The sequence below is a fragment of the Hemicordylus capensis genome, chromosome 2 (genome assembly GCF_027244095.1).
Source record: "Hemicordylus capensis ecotype Gifberg chromosome 2, rHemCap1.1.pri, whole genome shotgun sequence".
Lineage (NCBI taxonomy): Eukaryota > Metazoa > Chordata > Lepidosauria > Squamata > Cordylidae > Hemicordylus > Hemicordylus capensis.
In genome coordinates this window covers 264130498-264148914 of record NC_069658.1, presented here as the reverse complement: position 1 = coordinate 264148914, position 18417 = coordinate 264130498, and the positions used below count along the sequence as shown (strand labels likewise).

General features: G+C 43.7%; 1 protein-coding gene across 5 annotated transcripts; it reads right to left on the bottom strand.

Moving 5' to 3' along the window:
* Positions 1 to 7313: 7313 nt before the first annotated feature.
* LOC128344441 (uncharacterized) lies at positions 7314 to 18000 on the bottom strand. Of its 5 annotated transcripts, none has more exons than XM_053294546.1 (5): positions 17718 to 18000; positions 14967 to 15079; positions 10157 to 10189; positions 8877 to 9551; positions 7314 to 8230 (listed from the first exon to the last, which is right to left on the bottom strand). In XM_053294546.1, exons 2-5 carry the CDS (start codon positions 14998 to 15000, stop codon positions 7689 to 7691), a joined length of 1284 nt encoding a protein of 427 aa, XP_053150521.1. In that variant the 5' UTR covers positions 15001 to 15079; positions 17718 to 18000; the 3' UTR covers positions 7314 to 7688. The 5 variants fall into 5 exon arrangements, with proteins under 5 accessions (XP_053150521.1, XP_053150523.1, XP_053150522.1 ...); XM_053294548.1 differs by lacking the exon at positions 17718 to 18000 and adding an exon at positions 17432 to 17565; XM_053294547.1 differs by lacking the exon at positions 17718 to 18000 and adding an exon at positions 17028 to 17214.
* Positions 18001 to 18417: the final 417 nt, after the last annotated feature.

The following is an 18417-nucleotide window of genomic DNA, read 5'->3' as shown; positions in this document are numbered from 1 at the left end:
TCTTTGGAGATGCATGGCTCTCATTCACATTTGGCCTTTGCTGCAGGAAACAAATGTTAGCTCTCTCCCTGTCTGTGTACCACCAATTCTTTAAAACCTATTTGCTTAGCAAGCGTTTTATTCTTGGTATTGCTCCTGTGTCCTGTAAGGCTGGCTTTTGTTTAATTTAAATTGCTGCTTTTTAGTTGATTGTCACCTTATGTATTGATGCTTTATAATTTTATTTTATTGTACTTTTTCCCTGGCCACCTTTTATCAGAAGAGTCCGTCCACATTTCTGTAATACAATTGAATCATACTGGACTCAGTTGCCACAGCTACAAGCCTTTCCTCCACATTAGTGCCTCCTGATTGAACTCTTACTTGGGTAGGACAGGAAATGTTTGACTCTCATCCTCCTGAACTTCCTTGTGCAGGTATGTCCCCAGGCCTGTAATCAGCCTCAAAAAAATGGGGGGGGGGGACTGCAGAAGCCAGGGGAGGCAGATTATAGGATGTTCAGTGAAAACAGTCAGTGAGGCTGGGGAGAAGAGAATTTTTTGGTGTGGCAGGTACACACCATAGCACCAGCTGGCTACGGGCCTATATGTCCCCCTTGCAGTCACACAACTGTTGAAAAGGTGTTGCAATGAGGAGTTGGACACTAATTTACAAAGATAGTCTTCTATTTTAGTGGCCTTTGAATGAGCTTTGTAGTTGAGGTACGATCTGAAGAAGTCAACAACCCTCCAAAAACACTGGAAGCCATAAATGTACTGGAGCAAATGGCTAGTTAATCATCAACATAATACTCGCTTTTGTGACTTCTTTTCTGTCAACTCCTACATTAAACCTCAAAAGACATGGTTTTGCAGGAAGTGGTAAGTTTGCCATGTTCTACCTAGCAAGAGAAAACTACTGCTAAGAACTCTGAAGGCTAAAATTCTACAAATCAGCTCCACCCATTTTAGAGAACAACAATACCTACTCATGGTACCCAATTTATGAACTTTTTCTTATAAGATAGAGGCCATGGCCTTATTAGAATACAGCAACCCTGTCTGAAAGTGAGCTTTGCTGTTACTTTTGCATATTAGTAATATTGCAAATATGCAAGATATGCATATTTATTTGCATACAAATAAATAAATAATATTTCCCCAGGTAACCATATCATTCCTACATACAGAAGAAATGTCCTTTAAAAACATTAATTAGAACAACTCTGGAAAGTCTGAATATGCATTTCAAGTGATTGTAACTGATTATCTTGTGTATCTGTTGTGGCCTTAGTTTACGAAGCCCAACTGTGACCCTCATAGACTGAGAGTGCATGAAATGCTCGTCAAAGCTTAATGATGATGCTTGTAGACCACACAAGAGAGAAGCTCATTCCTTTTATCACACGGGCGTACTGCACATGAGATCAAAAGAGATTAATTGCCAATGCCTTCAATGTCATACTTGAGAACAGCAATACTTCCCAATTCAAACACCCCAAGAGGCCACTTAGTACTCCTATTCTGCAACCTTCGAACAAATGCATTGTGCAAGATGTCTTTCAAATAATCCCTCTCTCTACCCCATTAATGTTCTATATTCCCACATTCCCAATAAGTTACCATTATTAACCACAGTTAATGAAGGCTCTGTGTTAGTTTTCCACACAGCATTGCAGGTATAAAGCAACACTGAAGAGTTGTAAAGGGCTCAAGCCCTGCCCCTTATTACCCCATTTCCTGAAGAGTCTGGGTCATACTCCTTATTTTACAAAAGGCTCCCCAGTTGCCTCTAATAAATGGGTTGATACACACCCTTCCTCCCTAGTAAAGCCTAGAACTAGTCTAGGTGAAGAACACCACTGCTGCAGTTTTGACACTTTCCAAGGTGGTGTTTTTTTGTTTATTAAACAAACATCCACTTTGGTAAAAGTGTATTTATAACATATTACATTAAATACCATGTTGTGGAATGGAATAAAAACCAATGAAACTGACCTTAAAGATGCATTCTAAGTAGATTAAAAACATAACTGTATTGAATTATGTTATACAAGTACCTGTACTTTTGACATTTGGGGAGCGGGAAACTGACAGGTACTGAGAAATACTCTGTTCAGGATGTCTCATGCCTTAGGTTGATGAACTCTCAAGGGTGCAGCTAGGTAATTTTGGACCCTGGACCTAATGAGCTTACAGTGGGGGCGAGCAGCAAAATAAGCATAATCTCCACACACACACGCATTTCAACACAAACCCATAGATCTGGGCCAGAGTGCAAAAATTTTACAAGCCCCAATGGATTCACACAGCTTCTTGACCATTCAGAGACTAACTGGAACACTACATGTCCCTTGCTCCGCAGTTCAAACACAAAACTAACTTGGACATATAATGCATTCATAAGTGACCACAACACATGCATTCATAAGTGACCACAACACATGCCCTTTGCTTCACAGTTCTCATGTAGACCTTTTTTGGATCAGAAACCAACTTCAGCATAATGCATCTGTGTGTAAAAAAAATATGTTATTTATTCAGATGGAATAGTTAGTACTATTTTCACTAGATGTGGAGAACTCTATGAACAAAGATAACTTTCTGGCAGCTTTACTGCAGTATGGAAAAAATGCATAAACAACAACAGGATTGACTGATTTCCTTGAAATGTTTCTACACAGAGTCCTGCCATCTTGGGCCACATGTGTGCCCAATTTCAGAACTCTAAGCCCAGCCATTCTGGAAATGTAAAGGGTTGGGCAAGGGAGGATGTACTTTTTAAAACGAAGGCAAAGGGCAGAATCCTTCACAAGGAGATGGGAGGATGGTGCAGGGTGGCGGGGAATGGTGGTGGTGGTGGTTTCAGTTCCAGAAGTTTTTGTAGTTTTCTGCCATGAAACAAGCCACTTATAGGACGTTTTTGAAGGTTTGTTACAATTTTAAAAATCATAAATCAACAGATTGAGCAATCCACTTCAAAAATTGATGCAGTGTGTCCTGCTAACCTGTCCTACATCTGTGCCCAGTTTCAGAACTCTAGGCCAAGCCATTCCGGAATGAGAGTGGGCACAAAGAACTGGGTCTCCAGGTCTGGCCTAATGGTGTGCCTATATACTATATTCTCAATTAGGGCAGAAGCAGACAATGCACACCCCCAAATCAATGAGAAGCAACTAAACTCACATCAAATAAAGCCGATAGCCCTATTGAAGCCTTCAATAACCATGTGTAGTGCACACAATTGCAATACCAACTAGCAAGCCCACCTCCCTGCTCTGGCCACAAGGACAGTGTTTGTCTGAAGAGTGTATTCACTATACATGGTTATGGAGCACCTAAATAGGGTTAGTGTCAGCTGCTAAACTAAGGCCTGATCTACCCAAGTAGAAGAATGAAGTGGCAGATTCAAAAGGTAGAATTCTAGACTGTACCACTTCTGACTGCATGTAGGAGAAATTTTGAATGCTTCCCCACAATGTAGCAAACTCCCTAATACAGTACATCAAGGAGAAGGGTTGCAGCTTAATCCACTCCCTGCTCTGCTCGTTTTCCACTTCCAAAGAACTTTTCTTTGTGCAAGTAAACATTTAAAAATGCAACACATGCACCCCAGTCTGAAGTAGTCTAGCTCATTCTACTGCATAACTGTGGTGTATGTGTAGAACAGACTTCATGTAAACTATGACATTTAAATAAGATACATAAGAGTATCTATGCAAATATTGGGAGCCTAAATGTGAGCCAAAAAAAAAAGAGAAAAGAAATTGAGACTATAAACAAAATAAGGGTGTAAGTGTGTTGGAAGTGGTACAGTGCTATCAAAACAACATCATGAAAAGCCACCACACAACTGAATCATTCCAGACTTAAGAAAACACAACCCCATATAGCACATGTCTTAACCTTGCATCCCCAGATGATGTTGGACTACAACTCCCAGCATCCCCAGCCACAAAGGCTGTGGCTGGGGATGATGGGAGTTGTAGTCCAACATCATCTGGGGACCCACCGTTAAGAAAGTCTGCCATATAGTATAAAGCTCTTGATCACAGTCAAACCAGCAACTCTGAAATACAAAAACACAGTGGCACTTCTGGCTACCCTCTGATTGATTAGGGTAATCAATTCAGACCTTGGTAGATAACGTATTTATATGTTCTCCAAAAGAGTGTGCCTTAGATCAGTCCTTTATGAAACCAATGAAAATATGAGCCTTCCTCAGACATGGGGGGAAAAAAGTAGCCATTGATAGACCTGTCCTCCATGACTTTGTCTAAGTCCCTTTTAGTGCCATCCATCCAAGCTGGTGGCCATGACCACATTCCATGGCAAAGAATTCCATAGATTAATTATGCACTGTGTAAAAAAGTGCCATCATGCTTAGGGCATTTTGGAGCAAACTTGGAGCAAAAAGGAAAAAAGAAGGGGTGGTGGTGGTGGCACAAACTATTTTACAAAGCACCACAAACAGAAGCTCCAATGGCAGATATGTTTTGGGTTGGTTTTTGTTTTGTTTTTTTAAAGCACAGGAATGACATAAGGGGAAACGGCTAGATTGTTAATTAAAGGAGCATATTTTGGACTTCTTTTAAAAATAAGATGGAAGTGCTGCCCAACAAATCAAAGTAAAGCAGATTCAATGCATAACTAGTTCAAAAAATTGATTTTTAGATTCAAACGTTGGAATAACAGACACATAAGAGGCATTATTGTCCCCTCTGATCCACGAGTAATAACCTTGGGATATTTTTAAAATCTGGGCACAATACAAGAAATGCAGGCACACATAATCACTCTTAATGGCTGCAAGAATCTCTAATGCAATGCCCAGTTTTGAAAAATAGCACTTCAATGGGAGGCTACGTGTTGAACTTTACTGAAAAAAATATGGAGGTCACTTCTCTTTTAGGAATCAAGGATGGCAGGAAGAAATTTGTGCAAATACAAATAAGGATGTTACATTTTTTTGACTACTGGAATATATTTAAACAACACAAACAGTTGAACATAAATGATAACAAGAAATGTTTCCCCTCAGACATTTAAAGTAGCTCTCTCTATATATTTGTGTATGTTTAATTGTTTAAGATATATATCTCTTACTTCAGTGTAATGTAGTGCTTTCTAAATTTTTACAGTAAAATTAAATGCTGCCCAGCTGAAAAGCAGATTCTGGTTAAATATACAAGCCAGGCCAAGAGAATATGAAGAGCCAGTTACTATAAATATAAAATTAAATAATACCTATCTTCCCAGAAAAGCCATTACCTGACAAAGGGTTAAAGCAGCAGCAAAAGCCAAACCAGAGATCCTTTTCTTGTTTTCAAAGCAAATAGTGAAGAGGTATCCATCACCTGGGTTTTTTATTCCAACACATGCATCAGAAGAACCATGTCAACCAGAGATGACAAAGGATGTTTCAGTAAGTCACCAAGTACTTACTTGGTCCCCTGCTAACTGAGCAAACAGGCACCTTTTAAAAGTGGTGATTTTCTTTATTTAGCAGGGGGAGAGCAACTGGCCCTATCCATCCTCAGCACAGCATACCTCCAGTGGCTGCTGCTGGTGTCTATCTTATGTTTCCTTTTTAGATTGTGAGCCCGTTGGGGATAGGGAGCCACTTTATGTATTTATACATACTTTGGGGACTTTTGTTGAAAAGCGGTATATAAATATTCATCATACTCATAAGTCATCCAGGAGTTCTTAAAGAACAGAGCCTGAGAAATCCCCAAATAATTAAACATTTCTAACTGATTAAAATCTACTTTCATAAAATATGTCTGGAAGGTAAACAATGGAGCAGAGAATTTTGTTTGGACACTGTTGCCTCAGGCCAGCAAGGAAGATCTACATCCATCTCATAATCGTCATCTGTGCTTCAGTGAACTGGTGGAGGTTACTAGCATGTGACTAGAGCTGGACTGGGGTTCTCTCACCATGGTGGTTCCAGTCAAAGGACAGGTCTGTCAGCCCAGCTTCCTTTAGATGTAAACTGGTAAAAAGGGGATTATTCTCAACAACTATTAAACATGTAGGTGAATATACCACACTGAAACAGCAGCAATTGAAAAGAGAAGTCCTCAGGTACTGGAATTCTTCCAGAATATCCATAAGCATACAAGCAATATCCCGCAATGCTTTGCTCCCACTTAATTTATCATGTTTAATTGTGACTACCATCCTGCTTGAGGAGGATATAGAAAGACTGCTGACGTACATCAAAGGGCAACTTGGGTAGGATGGATAATCATGGTACATGTTAGAGCCAAGCAAGATGTGACAACAGCAGACTAGTTTGTTTAAAAAGACAGATCTGGTCCAATCATGTAAACAGTAGGGTGGGGCCTTAAGAGCAGAAGAAGTATGGTGATGGGGGCTACCTAAGAAGCTGCCTTATATGGTGTCAGATCGGTCCATCTAGCTCAGTATTTTATAAACTGACTGGCAGTGGCTCTACAGGTTTTAGACAGGGGTCTTTCCTAGCCCTACCTGGAAATGCCAGAGATTGAACCCGAGACCTTCTGCATGCAAAGCACATGCTCTGCCAATGAGCCATGGCCACATCCCTTTCAGGGACTACCGAATTCTCCCCAGCCTCTCCACAGTGTCCCCTTGTGCAATACCAGAAGTGAACATGGCTGGGAGAAAAGTAATTTGCATTGAGAGAGAGACTATTGGGAGCTAAGTGGCAGGTATGGAGAAGATCCAGCTCCTTGCAACAGCACATTCTTTTTGTCCTAAAATACTGGGCTCTCTCCCTTGCTTTATACATGTTAACAGCAGGCTTGTCTAAACAAACTGAAACTGCTGAAAAATGAAGCTTTTTAACCTACAAAAGATACGGTTGGTAGGGGACCCAAGTGCTGTTGAAGGCGAATACAGAAAAAATCATGGCCATTCAACACACAAACACATGGAACCACCCACTGGCAGCATGGGTTTAAGAGAAACCAAAAAAAAATGCAACTGAAGACAATGCAGATTTTACCTTGGGGAAGGTTTATTGCCACAGGGTGCTGTGATGAGTACTGGCATAAATGGCTTTTTTAAAGAATTAGATAAATGTCCCAAGGATAGATCTATTAAGTGATTACTAGCCAGAAGTATAACTTCCACGATTAGAGAAGATTCATCTTTGGTTGCCAGCTTTTCTGAGCTAACAGTAGCATGAATCCTGATACCATGCCACTTTTTTGAATGTTCCCATGTCAGTCAGCTAGCCATTTTTGGAAGACACAACTCTGAACTAGATCAAGCACTGGATTTGACCCAGTATAGCAATTCTTACCTTTTAAAGACACACACACACACATTGTAAAACACATGCTGGATGTTTTGGATCAACAGTGCAGCTTTATTACTTTTAAAAGACTACCTTCTTACAGGTACCTGGTAATGTGTTAAGTGTATTAAGAACTTTTACACTTGTACATCAAACACTGCATTCCTCTGGAAACAGGGTGGAAAGGAAGCTAACGTAGGTACGCTAAAAAAAAAAAAACCAATAAGAATAAATCTAAATGTACATTGCTGGCAGCCATTTCCACAACGTAAAGTTGTGGAGACACACATAATGTGGTGAAAACACATTCTAACTATGCAATAAGAAAAGCAATATATATGTCATAACAAGAACAAAGAACAGTTGGAGGGATGATGTTCACAATGAGACTAAATAAGCGGCGCCTCTCCATTTCAATGGTTTCATTTCATCCGCTTCCTGGGAGAGACGTCTCCATTGCTGGTAGCAGATTGCTGGGAAGTGAATGCAAGGCTGGAAGGGGAGGGGCACGGCATCTCTTGGCCGTTCGATGATGTGCCAGCTGTGTGTATCATGCTAGCGCCTGGGAAATCATAATACTGTGAAGGGTAAGGAGGACTGTATGATGTTCTACCCCGTATGTCTTTCATGACTTCTAGTATGCCCTGGAGTACGCTTGTCTGGCTACTCAGCTGCTCCTTCAGAGTTTGATCACTTGACTCCAGAGCACTTACGAGCCTTCCAATGTCCTCTGCACTCTGTTCCATCTCGTCTTTCCGAGCTGCAAGATCCTCCTTGTAGGCGCGTTCAAAAGAAGCCACCTCCTTATGTGTGAGGTCGGACAGTGTCCGGACAAGTTCACTGGTGGCCTGGGAGGTGACTTCCATCAGCTCCTTCAAAGTATCCCCCCTCCTCTTTCTCTGCCTACAGCGAAGATTCCGCATTCTCTCTGCAGCAGTCAGTGGTCGAGGGCGCAGATTTGGTGCTAGGGGAACAAACATCAGAAAGAGTGCTAAATAAATGATACATCATGACGTTTTGATGATGGACTTGAAAATGATAGAAGTACTATGCAGACGAATCTACTCTGCAATTTAGCAAAATCCAAATTGCACACAGAGAAACTTAAATTAGGCAAAAAGAAAAGCCACATTCTGCAACCTGAAGGAGTTATTGAATCTAGGCAGATGTATGTATGATTTGCCTATTCTGAACAACTTGTTCCAATAGCTCTGGGAAGAAGAGCAAAGCAGAGAACTGAAGATCTACCCTTGGATTGTGTAGTCCTGCCTAGCCCAGTTATGGCTTCTGAAATTTCACCATTGTTCAGACAGATTTCCAGGAATCAAGCTTGGAAATTGATCAAGCATCATTTTTTTAAAGCCAAAAGGGCTTAAACTTCCCCCATCCCAAGCATTATCAAGCCTGACTACAATCCATTGCTTGGCCTGACTACAATCCATTGCTTGGCATTCAGAAACAAGAACTTCTACCTGCCCTAAATCACCCAAAAGGAAATTGCCCATAAATCCAAGGTTGTTTCAAATGCCACCCTATTACACCAAAGCCTTCCCCAATCTCTCTCTCAATCACGCACACACACACACACCACAAATGCAAACACAACTCACCAGAGACCGAGTCATTGGGTGGCAAAGGATCTGTGGGAGTACCAGGACCAGCACTGCCATCCATGGATATATCAGAATTTGCTGCTGGAGATGCTGCTTGGTTTTCCATATTGGCCTCACTCTGTTGTGATCCAGCCGATTCAGGCAGGAGTAAACAGTCCCCATCTGGCTCTTCAAAAGTCCCTTTGTCACTCTTGCCTACTGATGAGGATGGCTCATAGGCAGCATCCTGAGTTTCCCTATGTTCCCGGCGTCGACGGTCAACGGGTGGTCGTGCATTGCTCCCTGAAAGCCGTGGAACGACCAGATTCTGCTTGATGCAGAGAAAGCGATTAAGTTCCTCATAATATGGCCAAACACGGCGCCCGTGTCCAGCATTGCTGTTCCCATCCACGATCTCTTTGAAGCCACGTCGAAGCACCTTTGCACGCTCACGACATTGCTCCCAATCCCTGTTGTACCCCCGGGCTCGCATTTCATCTGCTATCCACTGGAACTGTGCAACAGTGCGGTAGTTTGACGCCAGGGCACTTTGCACAGCATCGTCACCCCACACCTGGATGAAGGCCCGAGTTTCCTCATCGGTCCAAACGGGCTGGCGCCTTGATTTTGTGGCGGAGGAAGAGCCCTGCGAAGAAGCTGTCAGTGTGCCGTGATTCGGCACTGGCACGGTCTCTGGAAGGGTATCAGACAACATGGTGTGCTCCGAGGATGACACGGTGATATTGGCAGCAGGAAATTTTAAAATGGCAGCAGGACACTTTTCAATGATTTGGGTGTAGTAAAAGGAGCACTAGTGGGGGAAGGGTGTAACAAAGAAGCTCCTAATGCTAGAGTGCGGATAGAGAGATGGGATGCTCTGTACAATGCACTCTATGATCACGCTGGCAATTCCCCCGCTGAGACATGTGCATCTCACACAAATGTTACGAGAGACACGCATCTCGCAATCTTTGTTCCCGCAAGTTGGCCTGCAAAGAAAACACGTGTAACCTCAAGAAAATGACACGGGAATCTGCATTCCGACATGCGAAAAAAAAGATACGTGACAACGGTGCGATACACGTGTCTAGCGTAACGTGTGAAGCAGCCTTAAGATTCATCCCTCTTTATCCTCCACTATAATTAACCCCTGACCAAAAAAAAAAGAAAGAAAATTAAAACAAAATTAAACAAATTTTGCACAACATATTCCAGTCACGTAATTGTTTAAAAGCAGATGTCTAGACACGCCTGACTTTAACCTGACCTGACTGACATGCAAAACAACAGTTACTCACCTGTATAGCTGCCATCTGTTGAAATGTAGGCCGCTCAGAGAGAAAAGAAAGAGACAAAATTAGAGGTTCTGATTTCTAGAGATGTGAAGGTGAGAGGAGCATACTGGTGGAAAAATGTGTTATGAGGAATAGACAATCAGCTGCTCAGTTCACAGAAAATCCATCCCAAGAAAGCATGAGGGGTGAAAACTTGCTTTCTTTAAAGAAAGAAAAAGAAAACACACACATACACACTGGATTCTAGAGAATCCAAATTTTACCTCCAAATACCCATCAAAAACAAGTACAGGCACCACAGACAACTCAGGCTCCAGCTACATTTAGAAAGCAGGCTAAAGTAGAATGTCTATAGCATGGCTTGACAAATTATTTATTCATTCATTCATTCGATTTCTATACCGCCCTTCCAAATATGGCTCAGGGCAGTTTACACAGAGAAATAATACATAAATAAGATGGATCCCTGTCCCCAAAGGGCTCACAATCTAAAAAGAAACATAAGATAGACACCAGCAACAGTCACTGGAGGAATGCTGTGCTGGGGGTGGACAGGGCCAGTTACTCTCCCCCTGCTAAATAAAGAGAATCACCACATTAAAAGGTGCCTCTTTGCCAAGTTAGCAGGCTCCAGGAAGCTGTGGCACCTAGACTAGGATATTCAGAGGCAGAGTTCTTGCATGATGTCCACCATTAAATCTGGGAATTTTGTCAAGTGCCCATTGTCTGGCTTCCAAATTGTAGGGCTGGCTGCTAGGTTCAAAGCCAATTTGTCAAGGTCTGGCCTACAGTTGGGTGCTATGTTGCTGCATAACTTGTCAGGAAAGAAGTTCCATAAGATCTCACATGCCCACTAAGGTAATTAGGAGAGCCCCTCTTAGGTGTCTCACCCAATCCAAGGTGCAGTTAGTGAGGAACACTTCGTTGTGGCACCCACCCTTTGACACTCTTTGCCTTAGAGATCCATATAGCCCCTTTCTTTAGTAGCACTTGGTTTCCTCTGTTGTTGGTGGTGGTGGTGCTGGGGCAGGCCTTTAGCCTGCACGTTGGCTCATTCTTCTTTTCTGGTTATCTTTTTATTGTTATTTTTGTGATTGTGGACCTTTTATGCTTCACTCATGTGTCTGATTTTTAATTTATTTTATTGTGGCTTTACGTTTTTGTTTATTAGCTGCTTTGAGTGGATTGAGGTTGGTTTGTTTTTTAACAGAAAAGGCATGATACAAATATACGAAATTTGTTTGGCTGAGCAAACTATGAAGCATTCATCTCAATCCAAATAAGAAGCTCTTTTCCTCCTCTGTCCCAATTGTGGGCAAGGGACATGGAATCTGACTGACTGAAAGTGAATCACATGTCACAAATGTGCAAAAATGTTATTAAGCTTCCCTTTCAAAGTGTTTTGGCCCCTCCCCTTCACTGAAGAGACACGAGGAAGGCAGGCTAACAGGAAGCAGCATCTGCTTATCTAGTCACCTGTAGAGAGCAAGGAGTTCATCCAGGGAACTAGGCAGAGAAATAGCAGTAAATTGGTTATTTTTTCCTCCTCCATAAATGACCAGTAAAACCAAGCGTGGGTTGGCAAGCTAGTAAGCACTTTTGTGGACTTATTTACAAGGCTGCCTTGAAACACACTACCTCTCAACTCACCTTGCTCTGCAGTTCTGGAAGAGCAGCCTCTCAGCTGCTACCATCATAGCTCACTTGCTCTGAAATGACTCTGCCCCCTTTGTGTGTTCCAGGAGTAGCTAGCAAACTGAAGAGCTCTACAATTTCACACCAGCTTGTGAAAAGCTGCCAATGAGAGGATGCAAGTCCACCCACAAGAAAGCAGCTGCCACAAGAACAAATGGGAAGGGGACTGAAATGACGATTTCAGTCATTAAGGTTGAGTGTACTCCTCAACCTTAAGAACATAAGAACAGCCCTGCTGGATCAGGCCCAAGGCCCATCTTGTCCAGCATCCTGTTTCACACAGTGCCCCACAAGATGCCACTGCCAGTCTACAGGCAGGAGTTGAGGGCATGCCATGCCTCCTGCTGTTACTTCCCTGCAACTGGTATTCAAAAGCATCCTGCTTCTGAGGCTGGAGGTGGCCTACAGCCTGGATTGACAGACCTCTCCTCCATGAAGTTATCCAATCTCCTCTTAAAGCCATCCGGGTTGTTGGCTGTCATAAGGACTAGAACTTTACTCCTAAAAAGGAAAAACCTACACTGAACTCTCAGGCTGTGTGTGGAGACAGTGTTCAGGCGCTTACCAGGGTCACACAAATTTGACTTGGGGGTTGAGTCAAACTGGACACACACTGTTGGTACCCACAAGAACAGCAGCTGAAGCACAACCTCGCAGACCACAAATATTCCCCACTAACTGCTGTGTGCTTAGTTTTATCTTATTCAAGTGAACATATGTGAGTTCTAAGTATGCCCACTTGGAGCAAAGCAAAAATGTGTGGGGTGGGGAGGTAAAATGTGAGGGAGGATGCTGGCAGTTTTGAATAGCACTTGCTGAAGATAAAGGTCAGGAGAACTAACAGAGGAGACAGATGTTTGCATCCAGTCAGACTTTAGTGATAAGGGCTGGGAAGGAACAACAAGGATCTAACATCATATCTAAATAGTGTCTAGGCCTTAGTTTAAATATACTACAAACTGAAGTTCTAGCTGTTTGACAATCTGACTGGTTTCTGCCACCATTGTTGAATGGATGGTTAGATAAGGAGATATCATGTACCTTGATTTAAATGTAATGTTTAATCCTTGGGCTAGAGAACTATCTATGTTGGCAAAAAAAGGACCTCTCCCCCACCCCTGATGCTGGGAAGAACCTCAAAGCAATTTGGCTGGCGAAGGGAGGGTGGGTGGAGAGAACATGGGAATACAGTGATTCATTACCAGCAGCCCAGTTAGGTAATATATGTGATTAAAAGGGATGCAGGTAGGATACTAATCTCACTAGTAAGCAAGTAGTAGGAACAGCAGTAGCCAAAGAAGCCAAGAACATGAAGATCCAAAGAAGACATATTCTTCCAGGACCAGCATCTTTCAAAAAGAGGTCAGCTGAATCCTGGGATCTGCTGTCCCTAAACTACCTACTGCTTGCTCAGATTGAGGCCCTCTCAGAAGTCTCGAAAGCTACCCGCTACTATGTTTACTGTGTAGCTTTAGAGATTGTTGTGGGAGCCTTCCCTTCCAAATCTAATTCAACAGGTTGGGCAGGTTCCAACAAGTTGAACAGAGATTCTTGCAACCTGCTGATTAATGCCCCCCTTTCCCAAACACTCTTAAATATTCTTCATGGTTTTACAGAAAATTTTACTTGTCGGTTTTGGAACTCTCAAAGGCCTTGTCCAATCCAGTCTCTAGCTTGGGCTTGATGAAAACCCATTCCATATTATGTGGGAAAATGACATCTATCATGTTCCTTCAGAAGAAAAATGCTGGGTTTGAGTCACGATAAATAATGGACCTTTTACATGCAGAAGGTCCCAGGTTCAATTCCAGGAATATTTCTATAGGGCACTGCCCTAGCCATTTAGTGGCTAGATAGACATGGCCAAGGTAAACAATGGTTCCTAGGCAAAGTCCATATTTGTGTGGATGGAATGGAGGTGGGGCCAGGTGTCCAAGGGATCCTTTCCATGAAAGTAACAAATCCGTGGTAGGCAAAAGAACAGTCAAGATATGGGACCAGGCAAGTAAGCTGGATTCAGAAGGGCTAGAAAACCAGATTCATGTCCATATGTCACACTACTACCATTTAATCTCTGTGAAAAGCTGTACCCAGTGTACATAACATGGTGCAACCACTTGGCTAACCTAGCTCTTGCTAAGGGGATGAGCTCAGTGATAGAGCATCTACTTTACATGCAGAAGGTCCCACGTTCAATCCCTGGCACCTCCAGGTAAAGCTGAGAAAAAATCCCTGCCTGAAGGCCTGGAGTGCTGCTGCCAGTCAGAGTAGTCAGTACCAAGCTAGATGAACCAATGGTCTGACTCAGTAGACAGCAGCTTCCAATACTGCTGTGCTAGCATGCAGGCTGTGTTAGCTGTACTGCTGCTGCTGCTAACACTTCCATCTGAACTGCAGCTGGACATGCGTCAAGAAATGTTGGCTCAGTTCATCAGCCAGACAAAAACCTTTACTCATTGGATGGTTCCTTGAGCTATGTAGGTACATTACTAATCAGGATTTTTTCACTTGTTGGGCATCATTTTTCATGTCACAGACAAGCGGATTTCTTGAACCCTGCAACTGGATACATTCATATGGCTCTAATTTAGAAAATCTGATGCATTGTTTTGGTATACCCAATAACTGCAATTTATAACAGCAGCATATTTTGAAACCTATTTGTGTCCTGCCAGTCTGCATAGCTGACAGGGATCATTTAGGACCAAGAACAGGCCTCACAGACCTTGAGGCAGACTTCTCCTTTGGAGGAAGGAGTGGCCCTGGCGAGAAGGCACCTGCCTTTCCCCTCAGGGATATTTCCTATGCTCCAAGTTGCTGGCTATAGCACTGAGCCAGAGTGTGGCATGAAAACTGCTCCTCTTCAGGACAATCAGAGTCAAGAGTGACCCAGGAAACAGAAGAAGGAGTAAGAGTGATGCAGGGATCACAGCAGAGATCACGCCAAGCCAATCTGCACCAACTACAACAATGGCTAATATCTACAACAGATCAGCAACAGGTGCAAGTCCCACATCCATCACAGAAACAGTTCTGAAAAACGAACCAGTCGTGGGCAACCAGTTCCAAAAACACTCCCACTACCAAGACTTCACACTGACAGGGAAGAGATCCTTACCCAGAGAAGTCACATCCTCGCCATTCTCCTCCATGATCTCTCCTGAAGCCCTTGTTCAGTTCTTCCCCCCAAGAACTTGGCTACAAGTTCAGGGGAGGAAAAATGATCAGTACCTGCAACAGACAATAGAAGAAGCCAATCAACTTCAGTTGCCCAAATCACCATACAGAAGCCATAGACAAGGCATGAAATCTAGTTTTTTAAACAAGTCAATCAAGCTTAGGTAAGAATAGGCAATTCTCTCCCTTTGACATAAATATAAAGACAAAAGGCATGGGGCATTTAATAAACTAAGGTTGCAGTCATATGCACATTTATCTGGCAGTAAGCCCCAATGAACACAAGGAGACTGACTTCTGAGTAAACATGCCCAAGATTGGGCTTTGTGTGGTGTGAATAGCTGTAGGGAGTTGTCTGTTAAAATTCCTGCCACAACAAACAAGATAGCCTCCATTGACTACCAAATGTGTGAGCAAACTGGCATTTATCACAACACAGGCTCTACATAGGACTGGGAATAATGTAAAATGCTGCAGGCTAATTTCTTACAAGCACTGAAAGCACTCTAAAATGCAATTGCTCAGGAGGAAATTATAAAAGTTACACTGTTACAATACACAATGTGTGTACACAATACACAATACAGGAAATATTCAGAGATATAAAGTAAAGTTGTGCCGCCGAGTTGGTGTCGACTCCTGGTGACCACAGAACCATGTGGTTTTCTTTGGTAAAATACAGGAGAGGTTTACCATTGCCATCTTCCGTGAAGTACGAGATGATTCCTTTCAACATCTTCCTATATCACTACTGTCTGATATAGGTGTTTCCCATAGTCTGGGAAGTGTTTCCCATAGTTCGGGAAACATACCAGCGGGGATTCGAACCAGCAGCCTTTAGCTCCCTAGGCAAGTTACTTCCCCACTGCACCATTAGGTGGCTCACAGAGATATCATACAGGTTAAAAAATAGAACCAAACAGGAGAGAGTGTTGAAGCACAAGAGAATGAATAAACAATTAACAAACAAATGAGGACATGAGAAGGATAGCAAATTGTCGTCACCGTGAGCTCTCCTCATTTTCTTATGTCTCCTTTGCATCTAACTCTGCTCATGATCTGGGCTTTGCTCATTACAATTAAATACACCCTGACCCACTTGAAGAATCAGCTCCTTTTTCAGAGCCTCAGCCAGGTTTTAGCAATAATGATAATATAAGGTTACAACCTTCAGCCACAAACTGTATGTTTCCCTTCATCAGTCAGTACGTGCAGGAAAAACAATATATGTTTTGACCTGCACATTACCGACATCTCTTTTCTTTCCTATAAAAGCCTACCAGACAAGGGTGTCGCTAGGGAAGAGGGGGCCCATGTTCATCCCTCTCTCTGGCGGCCCGCCAGAGTGAGGAAGATAATGATGAAAATAGGGAGGGGTGGAGCTGGAGGGCCCTTAGGAGCTGGGGGCCAGTGTTCTTTGAACCCTTTCGCTCAATTATAGCTAAGCCCCTGCTACCAGACATGACCTTGTGACTGCCCAATTCTGCTGTCTGTGTTTATCTTAATTCTTGTATTGCTGCAATGCTGAATTCACTTTGAAGAAGAAGAAAAGAACTCAGATGTCAGTCGGTAGTTACCAGTCACATTCATGGTACCAGACTGTGAACTTTTCTTTTCCCTCTTAAAGCAATTTCTCTTTTTTCTGCAACGCTCAGACTCACTTCCCCATTTCAGCCAGAACTGGTTCTAAAATTAACTGCTCCAGTTTTGAAACTAACAAGGCAAAGTCCGAGACAAAAAACAAACTTTTGGTTCCAATTCGGCATTTGTAACCTCTAAATTGCCCTAGCACCTTTGCCATGGCCAATGGTTTTACCTGCAATAAACACAGAGAAAAGTTAAATTACCCTAGCACCTTTTGGCTTTCTGCTGCTACAGGCTGATGCAGCTATTTTCTTCCCTGCCCTGAATTCCTTAGGAGGCCGGCAGCTTTAAGCAAGTCATTACCTCTCAACTTCCAACACCTCCTCAACAACGTGGGTGCAGTAAGAACCCTACTGACCTACTTTACAAGGCTGTTGTCAGGCTGCCGGGCAGATCTATACGGCGAGGAGGGTTTTGAGCCACTCTGTTCAAAGGCAACATCGAGGATTATTTGGCGTGGCGTTTTGCTTTTGGTAACCAGTCATTTTTGCGTCCGTTCAACTGCGGCTGAGCCATAGCGGGGCGGGCAGGGGGTGGGGGGGATAGGATGCCAGCCAGGCCATGCAATTATTGCAGCGGTTATTCTGACTCATCCCCTCCCTCGGCCAACTTCCCCCACGCTACAGGAGGAAGAAAAGGGTGCCTCCAGAAACCGGAAGTGGCTGCCGCTGTGCACGAAAGCCTGGCACCCCCCTCCCCCGGAGTGGATTGTTTTTCAAGGGCCCCACTCTTCTGACGAAAGCACCCTCAGCTCGCCCCTACCTTGTCAATCACAGAGGCACCCAGAGAGAAGGGCTGATGATCGCCCCTCTTCCAAGCGCTCTGCCTCCACGCTCACCCTCCACGGCGGGGCAACCAGCCCAGCTCCTCCAATGGAGACAAAGGCGAACCCACCACAAGGCCTCCTTGGATGCCCTTTTCTCTTCCACCTCCCTCCCCCCACCAACCCCGTATTATCCCCCAGACCGATCCGCCCCCAACCCCACCCATCTCCTGCACTTTCCTAACGATCGAGGCTTTGGGGTTTTTTAATTTCTTGGAAGCTTACCCGGAATCTGCACCGCACCAAAGCTCCCTGGCTGCAGAATCTGGAGCTGCGTCCGGCCCCAGGCAACCCCGTTCCTCGGGCGGTCGCAAGAATTGCTGGCGCGGAGGCCTCTGGCTGCAACAAGCCCCAATATGGTGGCCGAGCAGCTGCTGGGACCGGATACAGTCGGTGATTCAGGCTTCGGAACAAAGAGAGAGAAGAGGAGGCGGCGTAGGGGATCTTTGCTTCTCCATGCTCAGAGCCCTCTGGTGGCCAGTGCCGCAGCCCGGGAGACGGCGCGTCTTTTCCACCCCTCGACGGCTCTTGGGTCGCCGGATGTCCTGATTGTGACACACACAAACGCGCTATTCAGACATTCTCTTGTGTGCATGCATACAGGGGTGTGTGTGAATGACTGCACATGCGTTCATTTTAAAAGTGAGAGCGCACCCTAAGAGTGACTATCCTATTCCCACATTATGTGCAACGGCTCTATAGCATGAGGTACAGTTTATTCACATATTACCTTCAATGCACATGCAGGACACTTCCTAGATGATAGGAAGTGTCCTGCATGTGCATTGAAGGTAATGTGTGAATAAACTGTACCTCATGCTATAGAGCCGTTGAACATAATGTGTGAATAGACTAGTCACTCTTAGGGTGCGCTGTCACAGTGATCCAGGCTGGTGGGAAAGTGAGAATCCTAAATTTTGTGACA